Here is a 23,081-nt window from a genome sequence, read left to right on the forward strand (position 1 = left end):
AGACTCACAAATAGCGAATATGGGGAGCATCAACTTGAGCATGAACTTTTACCTGAAGAAATGACTAGGCCTATGCCAAATGTAGGTAGACCTGTCAGTTCATCGATAAAACGTAAGTAGCCTACTGTCGATATTAGTTTTATTACATATTGAAACATCTTAAAACTTTAGTGCTGTGTTTAAAACGTATTCAAAATAGTTGACGGGTAGCAAACTTTGCTAGGGTCGCCAAAAATTGGGTTGCTCGCGTAAACCTCACCAGATTTCGGCCAGATAATATCACTATTCTAAACATATATCATTTTCCCACTTTGTCTAATATGCTGCCTACATAAATGAGCTGTTATTTGTGAAACCAGAAATGTTATACCTTGTAAAACGCGTTTTCTTTAGCATGCCATTTTGTATCTGGTTAATTCTCACAGAACAGTTGTGCTCCGAGACACAATGCTTTGTTAGCTCGCACTTTTGGTAGTGTTACATTGATCCAAAGACGACAAACCAAATCGTTAAACATGTTAATTCTTCAGTACATTCGCAAGGGGTGTGATAAGCGCTCACGGTTAGGAGTAAAAACTCCCCGCACTGGGTGAGACACCCTCGGATTATCCCTCATTTCGCCCCGGGGTTTTGGCTGCCGAGTCTGCCTGGACCTGCGGGCTGCTCACCGGGCCGGATTGGACCAGGTGCCCCGGGGCGTGCTCTGTCCAAATCCCTCAGGGACACGAACCAGTGCAACTCTTACCCTGCAGCTCTGCTTTGACTGTGGATTATAGGACAAACACTGGTATCTCCGTAAACACTCAGACACATGCATACTCAGAGAAAGGCCAGACGCTCTCAGCCCGGGGCAACAAGATACAGAGCCCATACTGTTTAGATTGATGCAGGCCACTTTGATTTAAAACTCTCACCCAGCACTTTTCCCGTGTGATAAGGAGAAACAATTGAACACTGTGTGGTTCTTAAAGGAAGCACTGTCATTAAAGGTCAAGAGGGGGTCTTGAATATATAATGCTGAAACAATATAAGGGCTTAGAGCACAAGAATTGTCATCTAATGTTATATAAGGTGTCCGTCTGAATTGTTTTTACACACTGGCTGGAAATGTGATCAAGTGAACATGTGCTGTTGTTACCCTAAGGAACATTTTCAACCTGATCTGACTCATAAAATTATATAATTTTTTATAGTATAGTCATTGGTTTAGTCACAATATATTTGATTTTATTCAAATAATTAAGATATTATCACATGAAGTGCATTCTTAGGTTAAAATGTTTTTCAATGATTTACTCATCAAAACGGAGCATTTCATAAAAAGACACATTGTGCTTTTATTGTTAAATATAATTTATTACCACACAGAAACATTTATATGACACTTTCTAATTATTTTAACATATCAGGTTGGAGGAGTTCAGAAACATTAATAACCAACACAGTTCTCGGACACAGTTCAAGGTGATATTTTGGAGGACTTTTAACCACATTTGTGACCCTTGACCACAAAACCCATTCATAAGGGTACATTTCTTGAAAAATTGAGATTTATGCATATGGTGAAAGCTGAATAAATAATCTTTCCGTTGATATGGTTTGTAAGGATATTGCAATATTTGGCTGAGATACAACCATTTGAAGATCTGGAATCTGAGGGTGCAAAAAAAAAAAAAAAGTAAAGTAAAAGTAAAGTAAATATTAATACCACGCCTTTAAAGTGGTCCAAATAAGTTGTTAGCAGGACATATTACAAATCAAAAAATAAGTTTTGATATGTTTACGGTAAGAAACTTACAAAATATCTTAATGGAACATGATCTTTACTTAATATCCTAATGATTTTTGGCATAAAAGAAAACAAAAATTTTGACCCACACAATGGTTTTTTTGGCTATTGCCACAAATATACCCCAGCAACTTAAGACTGTTTCTTTTCTCCAGGGTCACATTTTTGATAGTGAGAAAAGTTTGCCATTATGGAACATTAGGGCAAAATAGTTCAGAGACCCAGGAGGTAATTTGATGAAAAAGAATGAGATGCACAAAGATGCAAATATTACTTTACACATGATAATAGTCATCAGATGGTCTCATGAAATTTCTCAAATTTTCTCTGTTATTGGGCAGCAGTGGCAGCACCCATGCGTAGAAGCTCTTTCCTATGTGTAAGAATGACATCGAAACTTGACTGGAGGCGGTTTTGCTGCTCCTGGACACGATTTTGTAAGGTGCGAACCCACCGGATAAGGGCCAGGCGACGATACATGGTCAGCTGGACCTGATGCTTCTCCATCTCCTGTGCTTTAAACCGTTCCCGGTCCTGTAGTGTCCAAACAGCCTCCATAAGGTCCGGTAGCTCAGAACAGGGGTCGATATCTGAGTCGGACAAGTTGTCTTCAACTACGTCTGTGCCCTCCAGGCTCTCTCGACGCCGCTCTGCTTTCTTATCCACATGGTTTTGGTTTTTCAGGGTGTCTGCAGTCGCCTTCCTATTCCCATCGTCAGCTGTTGAACGTTCACGACAGATTTGATCCCAGATGGAATTGTGGGACCCTGCGGCCCCAATGTCACCACTCTCTGTGCTGAGTGGGGAAGAGCTTTCTGACCTGTAGCTGAATTCAAACTCTTCATCACTGTCAGCCCAGTCGATCACTCCATCCACCTCTTCATCATCATCCAGTAGGTCCTCCACTTTCTCACTCTTTCCCAGTGTCTTCTCCTTTTCAACATCTGTCACTCTCCTCATCTCTTCATCAACCTTGCCTTCCTCTGCACCATCTGGAGGCACTCTGCCACCCATATCGTCTCCACTTTCAATCTCTGGAAGAGGCTCCAAAGGGCTCCAGCATGGCAGACGAGACAATGGGGAGAGGGGTCCAGGTCCATAGTGGTTGGAAGAAAGAGGCAGATCACGGCCCAAAGCTCTTGGGCGCACCTGGTTGCGATTTTCATCTCCTGTCATAGTGTCGTCATCATCCTGCCCCAGAAAGTTAAAGTTACCATCTTTCTCGCGTCTCTTTTGACTATTAGTATGGATGTGCAGAGTTAACTGTGGTGCAACCAGAGCTTGACTTCCCAGGACAGGGTTCATGGCCCGATCTTGCTGAAGCATTTTCAGTTTTGTTTGAGATTCACTCGCTCTTTGAAAAGGGCAGATACAAAAAAAAAAGTGGTTAGTGGTTTGACAGAAGAGTCTACAAGATGCAAAAGCAAAGTAATACAATATATTGTTATATTTTGTCTGTTAATACAGATTCAGATAAAACAGAAAGTGCTGAAAGGCTACTAACACACTGCAAATAATATCTGTGGCTAAAATCACTTGCTAATAATGGTAAAAATAATACATAAAATATTCAGTGGTGCAATTCCATGGCATGTTCTCCATTTCGGTGATATGAAATATTCATATGTTCTCTCACAGATATAGCCACGCAATAACTTCGGGGCCCTGTCAATCACTCGGCGTGACAGGCGCTGCGCGGCCATGTGGTGCTGAAGAACAGCAACCAGAGATTCAGGGTTGCGCGCCTCAGGCGCAAATAATAAAATGATTGAGGACATAAAATCTGCGAGTAGTTCAGTTCCGCCCCAAGAATGTGTGCTAATCTGAACGACTCGGTGCATTTCGATATATTTAAAATTTCTACTGTATTTTACTCGACGATTTATGCAATTCGATTGGAATACCGCGAAGCGCCACGTTAAAATGAATAAATAAGATGCATGAACGAAATTAATGAACATTAAACCACCAATCAAACGCATTGGTTGGAGCTCGATGCTCGACTTGCTGCCTCACGAACACAAACGTCATCACAATAAATGTTATCGCATTTAGATCGTATTTAGATAATCAGCAAAAACAAACCAGTAACAGTGAATCGCTAAAGCCAAGAAAAAAAGATACTGATGAATAGAATCCAGGTAAATCGAGATTGGATTACGTAAGAACGGCGTTACCAGTCTCACCCCATCTCTCGGTTCCGCTTGCTCGGCCGGGAACGCGGCAAATAAACAGCAGCGCACATCTACACAAAGCCAAAACCTCGCTCCAATTTTATTTATCCGTTACATAAATGTCTGATTGCCAATAACATTTGAGAATTAATTATTAGAGGGCATTGTCTTACGATTTGTTGTCCGTTTTTCGTCCGCGAATGAGATCCAGAGTCCTCCCCGTTTTCCCCTCCTTCGACCGAGCCTCTCTAGCGATGTTAATCTGATTCCTCCTCTCTCCTCCCTCCCTCCCATCCGCTCTCCTTTCCCGTGTACTGCGACGGACCACTGGGCTATGACTCACTTCCTAAACTGGGAAGGGACCACATAGCTGGAAACCGGTGAAATTAGTGGAAAATAGTGTGGGAAAACAAATTCATGCAAAACATGATTTTAATTTCTGTCAATTCTGGCAGTACATAAAATTTACCTACTGTCATAATTTTATTATAGTGTAACAAATATATTACAGGAATATTTTTATTGTTTTCCTTTAAACTTCAGATTGCAGCAAAATGAAAAACCTTAAAAGTCCTAAACGGTCTAAAATACCCTCAACGTCATCATACAAGAGTTAAAGACCATTTTACAACCAGGTTAACATCACTTAATGGAGCTGCACTTGTGTTGCTGTAGGTCTGTGGTGGCTAATCATGAGGCACTGTGTGACTGTGTTTTTGTGCTAGTACATCAGACAGACTCAGTAAGTACATTCCCTCCCTGTCTCATGACAAGCAATTGATGGCGACAGAAAAGAACTCTTCTCTCCCCCCGTGTCCAACAACATCCCCATTCAAGTGTTGCACCTTCAGGCTGTCTCTGGTCTCTTCCCCCTTCCATCTCTCAATAATAGCCTTAACACATGAAAAATACATCAAATAAAAAGTCTGCCCGCGGCTTCGTCACATGGAAAATCATCTACATCAAGCAAACAATCTGAGGAAGGAATAGGAATGAAGATGAGAGCAAGAGACAAGAGATGCTTCGCAAAATAAGCTTTAACACTTGCTGGATCAGTTCAAAAACACATTACTTGTAAAACACTACAGGTTAGGAGCAAGTCTATGCCACGATTAAAAAAAAAGAAGAAAACAAGGCTGGATTGTGTCAAACACATATATGATAACTTGCAGTAAAAGTGTGCCATAGCCAGAAAACTGAAGCATGTGTTTAGATATGAGCAGCCTGAAGTTATGACCCATTTCCCTCAGTTCAGCTGCACGTCTCGGTCCAGGCGGTGTGAGCAGTGACAGAGCCCAGAGGGACTCACCCCTGGCACTGCTGTCAAAAGCCACCACTCCGATCCAGTATGGCAGCTACTATTCAACTAGTTGCCCAGAAGCTCACTCTCTCACTCTCTACATATAAAGAGACACACAGAAACACACACACACCTCGTTTGACAAGGTCAGTTATCTGCAGAAGAGCATTTCTTTTTGGGATCATTGTTTAAAACGAAATGTGTGATGCAGAGACTCAACAGATCGCTGGAACCAAACTCAGATGTTACAAGGAACCCAGAATTATCCAGTGGCTTTTGAGCTGATCTCAATATTCTCTTGACAATATGGTCACAATTCAGTGGCTGTTTCCACCCTGGAGCAAAGTTGATCTATTTATACAAAAAAACAAAACAAAAAAAAACCTCCTGCTCCAAACCCAGAGGAGCTGATTAAAAGCACTTACAAAATGGAGTGAAACATACAAAAAGCAGGAACTCTCAAGTCAAACATGTCTGGTTAAACTCAAGTTGATTCAGTTTTTGCAGGTTAGATGAAGAAATTCATAGCCTGAGGGAGCCTGTGCTAACAGCTCAAGGGTTGATCTTTCAAGCATGACTCTTGGCCGTAAAAATGCATATGATATTTAAAAATACACTTTAATACACAATTTTATAAAAAAAAACAAATAAAAATACATCACTTAAAAGGAGAAATCACAATATGTACATGATACAAATGGTTTAAAAGAAGACAAACTTTCAATATCATAGCATTTAGTATGGACAATGGGACAAATAGATATGTTTTAATTTTAAGTAATACTGGGAAGTTTGGAAGCAACTTTAGTTTTCGAGGTAGCTGAAAATACTTCGTGGTGGTCCTGTAGGTTTGAGGGAGTTCCCGAGACAAGGCCGCTTGGCAGCAGGGCTAAAAGACTCCATCGATCCTCTTTTCTTAATCTGAAAAAGTGATTTACTCATTTTTACTCCTACTTAAGAGATGTCATATTTAAAAAGCTCATAATACATAATTTTACAATAAAAAACTTTATCTTGAGTGAAGTAATAAGACATCTTGACTTGTGGCGTCTTAGTTTCAACAATCATTCTAAGACTCCCGCTCCATCCAGTGGTAGAACTATTAACTACATCCACAAATCTCTTTCTTTCCACAAATGTTATTCTAACTCCAAAGTAAAATATCCTTGTAAAAATGTGAATAACATGAGAAAAAAAAAAAAAAAAAAAAAAAAAAAAAAAAACTGTACCTGTTTTCTGGGTCCCTCTGATGCAGGTGTCTCTTTTTCCGGTGACAGAGTTTGGAAGAGAAAACCTCGTGTGTTACGAGGGGCCAAAGGGTTACTGTCAGAGATGCTGGCTAACTTTTGCAACATTGCTCGAGGTTGACTGAGTAATGAGCCTCTCTTAACCTAGGGATAAATTACAAGTCAAAAGATTACAAATCTGTCGAATTACAAAATTGCTTCTTAAAAGCAATTTAAACAAGCTGACAGTGGCATTGCCATAAAAAAATAAAAACCCACTACAAAAACAGGAAGTGTGCTGTGGGTACTGACCATGGTGGACTGAAATGGCTTTGGAAACGGGTTGAGTGCTGCCTTCTCTTGCAGAGGAACAGCTGAAAGGTCTGTAAACGGTTGAAAAACACTTCAGTAACATCGTAGTTGATAGTTGTTTAACCAGTAGAAAATGTCCATCATGAAGCAAACGAATAAATCAACCAGCACTTGTCTTAAATACTGTCAGCAAAAAAAAAAAAAAAAGGCATGTAGGTACCTCTCTTTTGAAGAGTCTTAGCAGTGAGCTTCTTGGCTAGCTTCATAAATTGGCTATCCTCTTCTTCGATCTTTTCCTCATCATCCCCATCCTCTCCCTTTTTGGCCCGGGCTTCAGTCTACATAACAGAATCGGAGTCAGATACATGTACACAAGCATGCACACATAACATCAATTTATTACACACACACCTGTTCTCTGATCCACTGTTCCCTCTCTAGTCGTTCTTTACGTCTTTGCAACTCCAGTTGATCGATTTCTTCATTTTCTTCTTCCTCCTCTCCATCAGCACCCATTCCATCAAACTCAAAGTTATCATCTGGTCAAAACAGAAAACCCATCAGAAAACACAGACACATCTACTCCAGTCAGCTGCTTCAAGCACTGTCAGATTTAAGTATTTTTTTAAGTGATCACTTTCCAGGACTTTATTCCTCTTCAAAGTCTTTAAAACCATAGTTTATGGCCGACTCAACTATAAAATCACCTCTTTAATAGGAGTTCTTAATTATACATTACAACAAAGGATTTTCAGAACCACATTCAGTACCATAGCAAAAAAATATTGAAAGTATTTAACTTTTTAACATGGTTCATTATTTATTCTAATGGTGACATTAAAGATAAACCATTGCATGTTCACGGAAAGTGCTGTAAATCTGCACGGAATCATTTAAAAACAGCTGACTATAAGCAAGTATTGAATTGAGCTGGTACTACTGGAAATTATAAATAAACATTTTCCAGGGTCATATGATTTCCGCGATGCAGAAAACGCAGACGGAATCGCAGAATCCAGTCATAAAAAACGGAATTTACAGTTTAACGCCGAATGTCACGGAATTTGCCAAATTTTAAATGAATTAAAAGTTGGTCATTGCACTTACATCAAAATGGAAATATGGACTAATATCTGTAAATATTAAACCTGAAAAGTCTATTTAAATATGAATCCTGCATGTTTGCGTGTCTGTGTAAATGAATGGCACAGAAGCGTGGCTTCGACTATTACACACACTGAAGCGCATGTGACGCTCACGGTGATTTCAGTTTCTGTGGTCTCACTAAATAAGGATGTAAACATGAAAAGCACCTCCAGAACTTATCTGAGAGTCACTTCATGAGCATTTGACCATTTGATTTGAGTAAAACTAGCATCACCACATACACAGAACTGTAAAAGGTATTCTCGTCAACCTGTCAAAATAAAAGTCCGGTTTGGTTAAAGACAAGTGTTTGCCATAAATGTTCAGCAGAATGTACATAGCCTAATACTATGACTACTAAAAACAAACATTTTTTTTTAAGGTTTAAAAATCACACAACATTTCTTCCATGTTTTATTTTTAGTAGTAAATCTCCTTTGTTTACCAAAAAATAAAGTTTGCTTAATTTTCAATAATTAAAAGATAAATTAAATGAATGTTTTATACCTTAATTTGATAACCAGAAAAATGGAAATACACAACGGAATTTCGGAGAGGGACAACATTTCATAAGGTTATTTTAAGAAAAAAATTGAATAAATGTAATGATAAATGCATGAAAAAGGAGTGGAAAAAAATTAAAACGGGAAAAAATGAATTTGCAAAAAAAAAAAAAACGAAATTTGAGAAAAAAATAAAACTGATTTCATAGGGCCCTAATTTTCTCATTGGATCTAAACAAATCTCGTAGGTAAATTTTTACCAAAGGTGAGGATTTTGCATCTATAATTTGCTTCTACCAGTACTGCAGAACAACTGGTATTGTTATATTTTTACAATTTCAGCATCGGCTTGGTAAAAAAAAAAACAGTACTTTCAAAAAAAAAAAACTTTTGACACTAATCAAGATTATTAGTTAAGTTCTTCTCTTGAAGTGGACCACTGGATAGAACATTGGGAAACAGTCAAAAGTCAGTAGTTATGCACCAGTCTTGAATTTTCATGTTTTCATGGCCACAACAGGCAAATTCTGGTTAGTTAATATTTTATAAAGCAAGAGATGAGATGAAAATAAGAGTACATGAACAAGATGTTTTTTCTCCATTACAGGCCGAACTCTTTGTAGCAATTTAAAACTAAGAGGCAACCACTGCATCTGAAACAAGCTCTAAACAAAGATTAGGGCTGTGCAAAAAAATCGAATGCGATTTTCATGCACATCTCATCAGTAAAGACGCTCCTTTAATTAGAAGTATTATCTCCACCACGTGTGTTCAGATCAGGGTTGCCATGTTTTCACAACAAATCATGCCCTTTTGCTTCTCAAAACTAGTCCAAAACTAAATCGCAATTCCAGGAGGTTCCCAGATAAAAAAATTGCTTCCCGGGGTTAAAATATACGTTTAGTTTTTTGGCATGGTTGTCTTGGTAAAATTCGCATTTTAGGGGCTAAATATCACGTTATTGGTATTGGGGCTGCTTCGAACCGCGGACATGGAAAACAACCGCAAACTTGGCAACACTGGTTCAGGTGGAGCGGCAGTTATTACACAGATCCGTAGTCTACCGACAACTAACACAAAATCGCTTTCAAAATCGACAAAGAATCGCCACCGATTTTAAAATCGATTTTGTGTAGATTGTCAGTTAATTACGACTCTGTGTAGTAAATGCCAACCAGTGTTGCCAAGTCTGTGGTTGTTTTTCATGTCCGCGGGTCGAAGCGACAATACCAATAGCGTGATATTTAGCCCCTAAAATGCGAATTTTACCAAGGCAACCATGCCATTAAACTTAAAATTTAACCCCGCAAAGCATTTCTTTTTTATCGGGGAACCTCTTGGAAACGCGACTTTGGCTAGTTTTGAGAAGCAACTGGGCAGGATTTGTTGTGAAAACCTGGCAACTATGATCTGAACACACGTGCTGGAGATATACTTCTAATTACAGGAGCGTCTTTACTGATGAGATGTGCATGAAAATCGCATTTGATTTTTTGCACAGCCCTAACAAAGATGCTGCATTCATGAGCAGTTTCTGATTTGAATTGGTCTGACTTTACACCCTGATGAAGGCTTGTTAGCAGCAACGCCTCGGTGCACTTGAATTGTTATTATTATTTTTTTTAATGTAAAACCATATTCACTACATTTTTGAGTGCCTTGGCTTATGAGTTTTTAGTCTGACTTCAGATTTGTGACATTATGCTACGTAAAACTTCTGGACGAAACAAAAACAGGAGACGGGCTGAATGAGATGCAAATTCATTCTGACACCAGGGGGCTCTTATAGAACAGCAGTAATACAGCGTTTCCCCGGTTACTGCAGTAAACAAAGCAGCCCTGCTTCTAGAAATACTTATTTTGTCTGCACAATGCAGAGGCAAGGTGAAAGAAACTAACATCTTAACTTTTCTGAAGACAGTCAGTTCCCCTCAGAGACACATTTATATAAACCCCATCCGCAATTCAATAAAGGATTTTCTTCAAATATTTCATTTATTTTATATATAATTATATATGTATTACATTTCATTTATTAATATATATTTCAATATTTTCCTTTGACATTTTCTCTTATTTTCCATGTGTTTTTCAGGACGCGTGGGAACCCTGTAAAATGATGCCTGTCACACTTTCAAGTGCTTTTCCAGATCACAAGGTGAACTCACCAATGTTTTTCCAGCGGAAACGACGAGCTCGTCCAGGTCCATCAGAATGCAGATCTCCATCAGCAAGGTAACGCTCCTGATAAAGCCGCAGTTTTCGCTTATCATCATCCATGACCTGCTTCCTGTTGGGAGAACATTATGAGATTCATGTTCCTAGTGAAAGACCATGACAAGTCTATAAAAGTAGTACAGTTATTTTTAAAAGCAATCAAGTTTAAGGCATTTATAACACTGGAATTGACTGATCACATGGCATAACAGAACTACCCAGCTTAGCTTTGATAAATAGGTGGCCCCCCATGTGGCACATTGATGTAACAACAATTTTTTTGCATCAGACAAGCCCACATGTGAATTGAACTGTAAAATGCAAAAGCTACCAAACAAGCTGGCTTTGCAACTTGGTAACTCACCTGTTCCACCACCTACTAAAAGCACAACTCAAAGTAAGTGGAGGATTTAGATAACATTTCTTACATGTGAATCTTGTTAACTTGGTCCATCAATTCCTCATCTGATGGCAACTCTTCCTGTATCTCCTCCTCCTCATATTCGTCACCACCATCGTCATCCTCATCCTCACTGCCCACATCACTGCCAGACAACTCTGCCTCGGATTCCACAAACTCTGCTAAACGGCTGTTGGGACACAAATACCATGCAGAGATATCAATACACACATAAAATGATTGTCATATAAGATCAAATATATTAATTAGCAATAATTTCTAACCTGTGTCACCCTAAAATGCTTTTAAATAAATTACATTGTTCAGAAATATCATAATTTTATAAAATTATAGTTTATAAAAATAAACTAATATGGACATACATTTTCTTTTTGCCAGTGCGTTTTCCAAAGACCGCTTCATGTTCCTCTTCCTGCTCCTCCTCTTCTTCATTCTCAGTGTCCCCTTCTTCAGCATCTGATTTATCCTCATTTTCATCCTTAAATGAAAAACAAATTGTTTACAGCTCTAAGCACTTAAGAGTAGTAACAATTACAAGCAAACATTAAAATGCACAGCTACAGGAAGTCATTTCTGTGCCACTATGCAATATTGCAAAAAAAAAAAAAAAAAAAGTTTTTTTTTTTTTCTTTAAACACTCCTCCATTTTCTGGACAAACAGGTAGTCCCACCCCAAACTCACACTACTGGTTGAACCAATGTTTACACATTAGGCAAAGTAACAAAACTTCTGTGTTGAGTACCTTTTCACTAAGGCTGTCTACATCTGACAGGAGCCGGAACTCACAGTCACCTTCCTCCTCTTCCTCTTGTTCCTCAGTTATGTTCTCGTTCCTGTGGGGACAGTTGGAGGGTATAAAGCATTTAGTATGTGGAGCAACAATACACAAACTATAATTTTCAAGGATATGCAATGAACCTATGTATACTGATTATAGCTTAGCACCTGTTTGTTTCAGACGGCTTTTCAAAGGCAGGACTTGAGACTGATGGCAGGGATGAAGCAGCTAAAAAGGGGTTCAAAAATTGTTTATCTACAAAACTTAAGTTCAGTATGGATCATTTTAACCCTCAGTATAAACAAAAAAAGACGTACACGGGCTTCCTGTGAACTTGCCAGAACAGAGAGCCAGCAGCTGGTCCATGTCTGCCTCTGAGCTGACTTGACTCTCCCCTCTTTGCTCTTCCAGCTCCAAGGTCTTCTTGTTCTCCTTGGGTTTGATGACTGGTTCTTCAGGCTGTGTGGCAAAAGCTCCAGAGCACAACCCCAGGAGCTCATCCTCTGCTGCAGGCTGAGAAGCCCCTGGCTGGGTCTTCCCTGATCCAAAGCCCCCTGAGCAGAGCCCTAGGAGCTCACCCATGTTAGCATCCATGGCGTTTTCATCCAGACTGTCTAGTATAAGCTGCCGTTTGTGGGAACGGCTAGGCAAGCCACGAGGACCGACGTTTAAAAAGCCATCAGCATCCAGTAGCTGAGATTGAGTATCCTCCTCCAGTGAGAACCGCCCCTGGGAATCCCCAGCCGGAGGGAGGGCGGACTCACTTGGGGACGAGGGAGCATAAAGGTCTTGAGAATCCTCCACAGGGAGAGAGAGGGAGGGTTCGGACATCTTACCTGAGCTCTGAAAAAGGAGACGTTTATTCATAAATATTTAGTCTTTCTAAAATTAGTAATTCACTAAAATGGCAAATCATTGTCATTTACAACTTACCACTGTAACCTTGTGTATTTACGATTTAGGAGATTAAATACGTTTACAAAGGTAAAAAGGTACAGTCACATTTTGATGAACTCACAGCTTTTTGTTGGTCAAAACTACAAATTTGTGAGAAATGTAAAAAATTTAATCTGTCTGGGGAACTTATTCACCCTTGCATGACTGTTGGAAAAACTGAATATTTCCCCCAAAAAAGTTCATTTCAAGAGTTCCAACCAGCTTGCCAAAGCAAACAATCCAAAAGACTTTGCTCCAGCTGATAAACACCTTTAAACTACCAGCACATATTCGGCTAAATATGACTCCCAGCTGCATGGGGGGAGGGGGTGCTGGGATGTTCTCTTTACCCCCAGTTGAAGAAAGAGTATATATCAAGGCCTTTAGTAGGGATGCACCGATCATGATTTTTCATGGCCGATTCCGATACCGATTTTTTACAAGCAAACTGGCCGATTCCGATACCGATTTCCGTTTTTTTTTTTTCTTCTTTTAAGCAACAAACAAGAAAGAAGGAAAGTGTGCATAAACAAGATATTTAGTATTTAATAGGCCAAACTTGCTTTTGGCTATTGAAAACAATAACTGTAACCATCTGAAATTAACAGCAGTAACTGCACAGTAAGTAGCCTACATTCAATACAAAAACATAGATGGTACAGACATCAGCATTTAGATATGTTTTTGAATTGGGTTGAAACTACATAGAACTGGCCTTTAAATAAAATATTAACTGTAACAATGTGAAATTAAAGACAATAACTGCATTCTACAATCCAAACACCACAATCACACATTCAATAAGATGTTTCTTAATCAGCATTCAGTATTTTAGTTTTTAAATTTGGTTTTAAATTTAAAAAAAAATGTCTTTACCAGTGAGACTAATTAAAAGTATGCTATATAAATAAATTTTTCAAAATGTTAAAATCAAATAATGTTGGTGCAAATAAATCAAAGATGTTAAGTGTTTCATTCATCCAATTAATTTAAAAAAACTTGCATACACGTTTGAAAAGCCAAAAATAAACGTCAATTCTGCATTACAATGACTATTTTTAGTTTACCTTAAAATTACATAGACTTAATTTGATTTAAAAATCACCTGCTGTAGCACACTGAAAAAAGTTTTCATTAATCCAATTAAAACATTTTAGGGTAATGATTCACATCTATATTTGTTTTTTTACTTGAGCCAATGAACAATAAATAACTTAGTCTCAAGTAAAACAAATGTATAGATGTGAATCATTACCCTAAAATGCGGTGCGTCTGCAGCAGTGCAGTGATCGTTTACGTACCAAGTCTATTTTTGCTGTGCTGCACGCACTGAATTAAAGTGATAGCACTTTTAGATAAACAAGGCAACATAATATATGTTTTCTGGAAACAGAAAATATGGTTCATTAAGACCTGTGGGATTGCTTGTAATAAAGATTTAAATGCAAAAGTCACAAGAGTCGACCGTTTCTGTCAGTGGTGTTTTAATTTTAAATATTGCCGATATCCTAACAAGAAAAGTAGGCTACAATGTTAAGTTAAAATGTGTTGCCGCTTGCTTGAGCACCTTATTATACAAACCTAGAAGTCAAATGCATGAATAATACGTTGTTTATATTTATTGAGTTTAAACTAATGTCTATGCCTATGGAATATTGTTACTGTTATGTGATAACGAGTCACAATGCCGAAAAGTATTGTATTTTTTTTTTTTTAAACATGATTTGAAAAAAATTATGAACAAATGTTGTTTGTGGACTAAACAGCCGCGGATCAGTAGTGGACTGCAAACAGGTCCTGTGTGAAAGCACAATGAAGCACGTGCTACTTCTGCACCACATACGTAACGCACACGGACTGCATTCACTCTGCAGACGGAGTATGTGTGAAACAGGCGTTAGAATGACTTTCATATACACGTCTATACAAATATTCACAATCAAACAAAGGACTGTGCAAAAATATTCAAAGATCATATAAAAGCCACACTTGGCTTAACAGTCAAGCAAGAGACCCTCACCTTTGAAGCAGAGCCGAGGAAGCTGGATCTGAAGAGGGAGGGAGATGGAGAGCGGAATGCACTGTTGGACAGGCCTCTGCCAGCAGCTCTACTGACTGGCTGGTATGATGGGATCATCGAGCCCATCAGCTCAAAGCTACTGTTATGACTGCTGTCCTTAGCCATTGACAGGCTGTCATACTCCTCTGTGAAAAGAACCAAACTTCAGTCTGATTTTACATACATTTGAAATTAATGACACTAAAAGCGTGACCATTTTTTAGAGCAACAAATATAATAACTTGTTTTAAATAAAATTAAAAAAATGGAGTGTTTAATATAGGGCTGGGCGATATATCGAATATTAGCGGGATAATCAGAATAATTTTGACGACGATGTAAAATTTGAATAAATCGGGAATATCGAATATTTCAAATTCAAGCATACTTTCCCAACAGAATGCGCCGAATGTCCAAAAAAGGAACCTGTAACTGCTGACTGCTCTACGCCCCTCTACTACGAGAGCTTTAATGATAGCGTTTGCCAGATAACAAGAGTTTAAATCTCCGAATCAGAGTTCCACTGTTACAAGGATTCATTTTCTACCCGGTGTTTGCTTATTTTAAGCAATCTGGCAACCATGCGCAATCATGGCAACCATCCTCATTGCGGAAGAGCCGCCGACGATAATCTGAAAACACTAACAAGCTGGAATTGAGCGATCTAATGAAAGCGTCGTTCAGCCGGTCTGTGTTCTGTCGTGAGATCTCAACTGTATTGTTTGCATTTGTGATCGCAAAATAAATGCACTTAGACAGAGAGAATGCAAAAGTCTTTGGTATTCATTTATAAGAAATAGCTATGTGCTTCAGCAACTAGCTCCCCATCTAAGAGGGTTTTTAGAGTCAGTAGGAACATAGTTTCATGCCACAGAGCTTCTCTTAAAACCGCAGACAGTTGACAGACTTGTGTTCTTAGCTTAAAAACTTGTTTAAAAAATTAAAATAAAATACTTATCCCAGTTGCATAGTTTAAATTGTGAATTGCATGCACTAAAAAGTTGACAGAATGCACTTTCTGTACTTAATTTGCACTTTTTCAGTTACATATAGGCCTACATGTATTCATTTAATAAAAAGCAGTAAGTGATCTCCTGGTTTAGATTTTTTTTAACTGCTTAAATTAGCTGTTTAATCTAAATAGTTTTTTTTTTTTTTAAATGGGCAACAGAAAATCACGTTTTTTTTATTATTTAAATGCAAATGCAAACATCGAGATATATATCGAATATCGTAAAAATGGACAATATCGAGATATCTTTTTTTTTTTTTTATATATCGCCCAGCCCTAGTTTAATACCATACACACTCACCCATTTTATTGTCAACTTCATGGCAAGATGTGCCTAATCTTCTTACACCATCCCTGGACAGAAAAAGACATTCAGTAAGTATTGACTACCGAGAATGGGTTGCAGCCCAATTAGGAATCATGCACATACCCGGTGCGGGAACAGGAGTTGCCGGCAAACAGCATCAATGTTCCATCAGTGTCTGCTGGACTTGGAGAGGGACTTTTGAAGCCTGGGGAGGGGCATGTTTTCGCTGAAACTTCATCTTCATCTTCCTCTTTGTCCACCACTTCTCCCTCATCTTCATCACCACCATCGCCCAGCAATTCATCAACGCCCTAAAAAAAAGGATTTATAACTATAAAATTAGAAAAGTTGTGCTAAAAAGTGGCAGATCTGGAGAAGTTATTAAACAAGAACACCACAAGAAAATCACAAATTAATGCCAATTTCTAGTACCTCTTCATCCTCTGACTCGGTCATCTCTGCTTCTTCCTCCTCCTCACAATCCTCATTGTCAAGGCGATGCAGAGCAGCTCTGCGCTCTCTCTCCTCCTTCCTGCGGATGGCCATGGCTTTTTGCAAGCGAGACTTCAACAGTACCAGTTTCTCACCTACAAAAACGCAAACAAGAAATATTGAATACACATATTAAAACTGTTCCCACGCCTAAAAAGCAATATGATAAAAAATAGTGATTGTACCTGGTTTGACATTTGTGGGCTCATCCTCTCCCTCATTGACAGTAATTGTGATTGATTCAGAGCGCAGTTCTTCCTGTCCTGAGGGGGCGCTGTCTTTCCTCACCACATTAAGCTGCAATGTGCGCTCCCTTTTAGGACGAGGAGCAGGCTGGATGTGCTTCATGAAGCGTTCTTGTAGTGCTTTCAACGCTATATTACACACACACACACAAAAAAAATCTATCATCAACTGTGGAAAAGGGTGAAGAACATTTAAAAAGTTATAATCCAAAAATCTCACCTGGGTTTTCCTGAGGTGGCTGCAGCTGGACAAAAGCCCCATCATCTGCACACAGCTTCGCCACAGGAGGAGGATCTAGACCAAGCTCTCTTAGTCTGGCTAGTTTATCCTTGCGAGGTCTGAGCATCTGAGCAGCAGCCTGGGCCTGATCAACTGAGGCCTGTTGCTGTTCTTGGTCCTTGTCTGAATGTTTAGGTCTCTCAGTTTCTTTCTCTTGAACCACAGGGTTGGGTTCATCAGTGCTTATGTTATGTGCTACTTCTGCTTCATTTGAGGTCTGTGGGTCACTTTCATTGGTAAAATTTTTCTGATGAGTGCTGCTGGCAATGTCTGCTAGAGGAAGGGGTGTAGTGGAGGACTGGTTATCCAGAGATGATTCTGTTGGGGGGCTTGAGTCCTGCTCAGGCATGTGCTGAGGTCTTGTAGCTTGATCTGGAGGTGGTTGTGTAGTGCTCTCTAATATACAAGCCTGGTACTTGGCAGACCTTGAGGACAAGTGAAAAAATATTATATTTGTTATTTCCACTGTATGAATATATACAGGAGATAAATTAGTTAATTAGTGTTCGTGATCTCATACTTGAGTAAAGCCATGGCACCACCCTCTGGACGAGGTCTTCGCTTGAAGAACTGGTCAATACTTTTGGGCTCTGGCATGTAATATGGCAGATTGAGCATAGACTCTGCAAATGTTAAAGAAAGCGGTGTCAGAAAGTGACTTTTTTTTTTTTTTTTTTTTTAAATCACAAGATGATATTTGCCCCATCTACACACTTCACGAGTCACATAATCCTACAGAAATCATTCTTAATATGCTGATTTTTTAATTCAAGAAACATTTTGTCTTATCAATGATGAAAATGGTAGTGCTGCTCATTTTTGTAGAACCTGTGATACAAAACAATTCACTTGAAACAGAAAACTTTTGTGGCATTACAAATGTCTTAAAGTATTTATTTGCATTCAAACCATTGCATGGTAGTGCATACATGTTAGTCCAAATTTTGCAAAGTCAATTGTGCTACAATTTCAGTCTGACTTAAAGCATTTACATAACTTTTTAAAAAGGCAAATAATTGTTTTAGTCAAACCAAAGTCAAACTCTTTAAGTGCATGTAAATGCATTTAGTGAGCCAAGCCTTTTAGCGCCTAGCTGATGCAACTTCAGACTGACCTCGCACAAGTCTCTGACTCTCACTGTGAAGCTGTTTGATTGCCTCCTTGCTGGCTCTTGCTGCTTTCCTCTCCTGAAAACAGTTTGTTCAGGAAAAGCAAGTGAGTGTTTTTGTTACACTCATTTAACGCAATCAATGTGTCTATCTCTATAATAAATAATCTCACCTTGCGTGGTGACCGGTTCTCTTGTTCCTCGTCTCCACTGAAGTCTGATAGACGAGGCTATAAATAATATGAAAAAGTAACTATAAGTAACAGATTGAAATCAAGTGGAGACTTACACAAGACCGTGGAAGCAAAAGTCTGTGCTTACTTTGTGTCTGGCTTTCTTTTTCACAGCTGATCGGATAGCATCTAGAGACTCTTCCTCTTCCAATTGCTCTTCAGAGTCTTCCTCTAACTGAGCGTCAAATAGATCGGAGTCCCCGAGCAGACAGCCACTGTCATTGAGTGCTTTGATTGGAAGAACCTCCTTAAAAATCAAAAGTAATATTTCAGCCACCAAAAATGCCATTTTTTCATTTCCATTCATTCAATTTTCATTTCGGTGCACCCCTAATTAAAACTAATAACAGCTTGTGGTTTAATGTTCTAAGCACCCACCTCTGTTTTTTCTTTCAGTCGTTTTACAAGGGCAACATTGCGTTTCTCTTTTTCTCTGCGTCTTTGTGACTTCTCCCTCTTTTTCTTTGCTTCTTTTGGTTTGACTTGGACTTCTGCTTTCTCTGGATCACTGTCATCACTGTGCATTGAGATACGGGATACACGTTTTCCTTGCTTCTTTTTGATGCTTTCAGTCTCATTAGTCTTTGTCTCCTCATCGCTGGACTCCGACAGGACCAGAGCATTTGCCATTCCGGCCTCTTCCTGCTCCCCATCACTGTCACTGTCCTGCAGTGCTTTCCGAGGGCGTCCCTTCCGACTAACAGTGATATCTTCATCTGAATCTGGAACACAATGGATTAAAAAAGTTCTGTCATCCCACAATATATTTTAGGTGTTCAGTGATCAGAGGTGTCAAAAGCATTCCTTTTGCTCATTCATCAACAAATACAAAGCAGTTAGGATGCATCAAATTCTCAAATAGTTGTCTCTCTTAAAAACTTTCCCTAACTTACCTTGTTGGTCCTCAGTGACCATGTTGTTGTCAATCACAGGATCCTCCACTGGTGAGCCCATTCCACTATCGGAATCACTTCCAGCTGTTCGTGCCTCAGGCAGATCTATAGGCTATACAATATAAAATTTGCCATGCATGTTAATACTACTTTGACAGATTTCCATTGCTAAAATAAACAGTGTAATTTGATGAACCGCGCGTTTTTGTAAACACGAGCACTACACTTCGACTAGAAACCAACCTAAATTGTATTTATTATTATTTTATTTGACAGTTAACACTACATAGAATATAACAAAACGAAATCCAACACTTGGAAACAAATAATATAAAATGTCAAATGAAGTGTGCACAATTTATCCGGTCTTACGTTACAATAGACAGGATGCATAGCTAAGCTGGCTAACTAAACACAAATAACCTGAAGAATTCATTCAATATATTCATCACCTGTTGGGTGAATTATTTGTCAACTAGTATTTGTTCACCAAATGTAGTCATTTACATCTATTTTGGAAGTAATTTATTGTTATTTCACTATGATACGTTACCCGCTCAGACAGAAGAGAGCTCATCTTAATGTCGTATTATTCGGTACAAAACTACATCAATTCCACGATGCTGTCACTCCAAAGGCGTGTAAACGTAGAAAACGTCTTTTTTAATCCAAAACTTCATAAAACCTAGATGTAAAAGTTATTTTTGCAATGTCAAAATGCATAAATCCATCTCCCGCCTGATTGTGCTAAACTAAAGCACTTCACTCTTCTTCGCGCGCTGGGCTTGACCGCTTTTCTTTAACATTCTCCGTCATTCTTTTCGAGCTTCGCTATTGGATGAACGGTTGTTAGGCGCTTAGAGGCTGTGCTGATTGGACAGGGCGGCCAGAGCTAAAACACCAATAACGCGTCGGATTGGTCAATGCTGACTGTAAATGGTCAACAACAGTCGAGTTCCAGCAAATAAGGCAAGATGCCATTTGGGGGAGAAGGGTATTCCTGCACAACCGGAGGCTGCAGTTACAGGACCGCAATTCTGTGACCGCAGCTTTAGGACCCTAGTATTTTTGTGACAGCGCCACCTACCGTACTGGATCAACACTAATTAAAGATGGACGACGTGGACAGCAACCAGACGGTGAGTATCGATATTTAATTAAGTTTTATTTTATAACGTTTAAACGGTGCAAAGTTTACATAGTGAGAACTGCTACCTATGAATTAATAATTAATTCCCACCAAATTAAGAATTTGTGAGCTAGTTTTATTAATTACTACGACGTTAATTCGTGGCTATGATTTCATAAATCCTAATTGTGTTTTAATGACGAAGTATTATAAGTGAATCTAGCCTGCACATTAATTAAACTTATCAGATGACAAGAGCATGGTTGATGTAAGGTTTGTAAGATTTACCTGCAGCTTAATGTATTAGTGTGAATACTGGCTTAATAGTCGTTGTTTTACCATATTTGTGTATAAAATATATTTCATAATTAAACTGCACTGACTGTCTAGTTGCCTGTTGTTTTGGCATTATTTTGCAATGATAAATGAGGCATTTGGCAATTTTAATAGTTTGTTACAATTTGGCCTAATCTGCAGGTCTACTCCACATACAGATATACATTGCTATCATGTGTTAGTTTGTCATGTTCTGCATGGCCAATATGAAGTGATTTTATGGATTCAATTAGGCTCATTGTAGGACAGATGATTAAAAAAGGCACTAGGGATATTTTCATGATCTCAAAATATTCTAAGTACACTCTCTCTTTTCCAAGATACATATAACAATCCAAAAAGGGAGATCCCTGCCCGAATTGAAGAGATGCACCACATGCTGCAAGGGCTTTCATTTTTCATATATATATATATATATATATATATATATATATATATATTCCAGTTGATTATGTTAAACAAATGTTTCTTATTTATCTCTCTCTGTCTCTCGCTCTCTCTTTCTCTAGAGTTGAAGCCTACAGCCATTCTATCCATGCAGCAACTGATGGAAAAGGGGTTCACTTTGGTGCTGTTGTGATGTTGTCACAAAAATGACATGTATATACTGTACAGACCAAGAGTTTGGACACACCTTCTCATTCAAAGAGTTTTCTTTATTTTCATGACTATGAAAATTGTAGATTCACACTGAAGACATCAAAACTATGAATTAACACATGTGGTATTATATATGGAATTATATACATAACAAAAAAGTGTGAAACAACTGAAAATATGTCATATTCTAGGTTCTTCAAAGTAGCCACCTTTTGCTTTGATTACTGCTTTGCACACTCTTGGCATTCTCTTGATGAGCTTCAAGAGGTAGTCACCTGAAATGGTCTTCCAACCGTCTTGAAGGAGTTCCCCGAGAGATGCTTAGCACTTGTTGGCCCTTTTGCCTTCTGTCTGCGGTCCAGCTCACCCCTAAACCATCTCGATTGGGTTCAGGTCCGGTGACTGTGGAGGCCAGGTCATCTGGCGCAGCACCCCATCACTCTCCTTCTTGGTCAAATAGCCCTTGATGCCTTCAGTGTGAATCTACAATTTTCATAGTCATGAAAATAAAGAAAACTCTTTGAGTGTGTCCAAACTTTTGGTCTGTACTATAATATATATATATATATATATATATATATATATATATATATATATATATATATATATATATATATATATATATAATGTATGTATATAAATAAACATTCTTGTGTTTTGTCTTGCCTCTCAACAACTTTTAAAATATTGGCAGTAATTTAGTGACTCGATACGCTGATTCCAGCTTTAACTTACCTGATACTGAGCTAATTCACCTTAAGGAAGTGAATCAATATACTGTATAATTCAAGAGACTTTTCAAGAGAAAATTCAAGACTTTTAAGGTTCTTCATTTTTTACAATTGTTTTAACATTGATATACATCAATTTTACAAAATTGACATTTAATTTATATTTTGTGTAAATTCATGTTTAAATTTAAAATTGTGATTCAAAGCACACTTAGTAATTAAACTCTGCTGCATTTTGAATCAAAAATCACATTTAAAAACAAATACTACTTAGATTAATATATTGATGCTATATACAAAGTAACGTGACTGCAAACTAAACCAACAGGATACTAGAACTGCGGTCCTGAAACTGCAGCCATCGCTATATTGGCCAGTACGGTAGGTGGCGCTGTCAGGAAAAACTAGGGTCCTAGAACTGCGGCCCAGATCTGCGGTCCTGAATCTGCAGCCTCCGGTTGTGCAGGAACATACTATTGATTTGGGGGGCACGGGGCAGGTTATTTCTGTAATAAAATATATAATCTACAAAAACTTTCAAATAAAATATAATATACAACAACTTTCAGTATGCTTAATGGTAAACCGTTAAGATAACAAAGAGAAGGAAAAAGAAAAAATCCACAACGTTGTAAATGCTTGTCATGCACAGCTTGTCAAACACGGTTGAAACGTCACTTACAAATGAAATTAGTGGGCGCGCTGCCTGGATTTACATTGTAAACCGAATGCATTAATGTCAGTGCCAATGAGCCGTTCCTAAAATCAAATTACGTGGTGAGCCCCTGAATCCGTCTACTTCGCCCCAAACCTTTTATCATTTTCCCTGTGTGTGTCAATTATGTGCGTGTCC

General features: G+C 38.5%; 2 protein-coding genes across 3 annotated transcripts; both read right to left on the reverse strand.

The window, feature by feature from the left end:
• Positions 1-1,335: 1,335 nt before the first annotated feature.
• LOC127935405 (UPF0500 protein C1orf216 homolog) lies at positions 1,336-4,250 on the reverse strand. The gene is made up of 2 exons (XM_052533230.1): positions 4,137-4,250; positions 1,336-3,143 (listed from the first exon to the last, which is right to left on the reverse strand). Exon 2 carries the CDS (start codon positions 3,113-3,115, stop codon positions 2,120-2,122), a length of 996 nt encoding a protein of 331 aa, XP_052389190.1. The 5' UTR covers positions 3,116-3,143; positions 4,137-4,250; the 3' UTR covers positions 1,336-2,119.
• A 1,501-nt stretch (positions 4,251-5,751) lies between these two features.
• LOC127935406 (claspin) lies at positions 5,752-23,046 on the reverse strand. 2 transcript variants are annotated; one of them, XM_052533232.1, is made up of 24 exons: positions 22,911-23,046; positions 19,433-19,544; positions 18,918-19,261; positions 18,628-18,786; positions 18,480-18,536; positions 18,313-18,385; positions 17,719-17,821; positions 17,139-17,623; positions 16,859-17,047; positions 16,614-16,768; positions 16,305-16,492; positions 16,176-16,228; positions 14,824-15,008; positions 12,185-12,710; positions 12,035-12,095; positions 11,832-11,922; positions 11,451-11,566; positions 11,096-11,257; positions 10,619-10,740; positions 7,213-7,340; positions 7,022-7,139; positions 6,802-6,872; positions 6,493-6,654; positions 5,752-6,184 (listed from the first exon to the last, which is right to left on the reverse strand). In XM_052533232.1, exons 2-24 carry the CDS (start codon positions 19,491-19,493, stop codon positions 6,068-6,070), a joined length of 3,726 nt encoding a protein of 1,241 aa, XP_052389192.1. In that variant the 5' UTR covers positions 19,494-19,544; positions 22,911-23,046; the 3' UTR covers positions 5,752-6,067. The 2 variants fall into 2 exon arrangements, with proteins under 2 accessions (XP_052389192.1, XP_052389191.1); XM_052533231.1 differs by lacking the exon at positions 22,911-23,046 and adding an exon at positions 19,986-20,432.
• Between the last annotated feature and the right edge of the window lie 35 nt (positions 23,047-23,081).

Source organism: Carassius gibelio, chromosome A19 (genome assembly GCF_023724105.1).
Source record: "Carassius gibelio isolate Cgi1373 ecotype wild population from Czech Republic chromosome A19, carGib1.2-hapl.c, whole genome shotgun sequence".
Classification (NCBI taxonomy): domain Eukaryota; kingdom Metazoa; phylum Chordata; class Actinopteri; order Cypriniformes; family Cyprinidae; genus Carassius; species Carassius gibelio.

Bases quoted from the DNA above. Each gene is read 5' to 3' on its own strand.
- LOC127935405 (XM_052533230.1), bottom strand. From the start codon at position 3,115: ATGCTTCAGCAAGATCGGGCCATGAACCCTGTCCTGGGAAGTCAAGCT.
- LOC127935406 (XM_052533231.1), bottom strand. From the start codon at position 20,009: ATGAGCTCTCTTCTGTCTGAGCGG. The intron at 17,822-18,312 runs GTCAGTCTGAAG...TAACATTTGCAG, and splicing joins GAGTCAGAGACTTGTGCGAG to AGTCTATGCTCAATCTGCCA. The intron at 11,567-11,831 runs GTACTCAACACA...TTTTCATTTAAG, and splicing joins TAGACAGCCTTAGTGAAAAG to GATGAAAATGAGGATAAATC.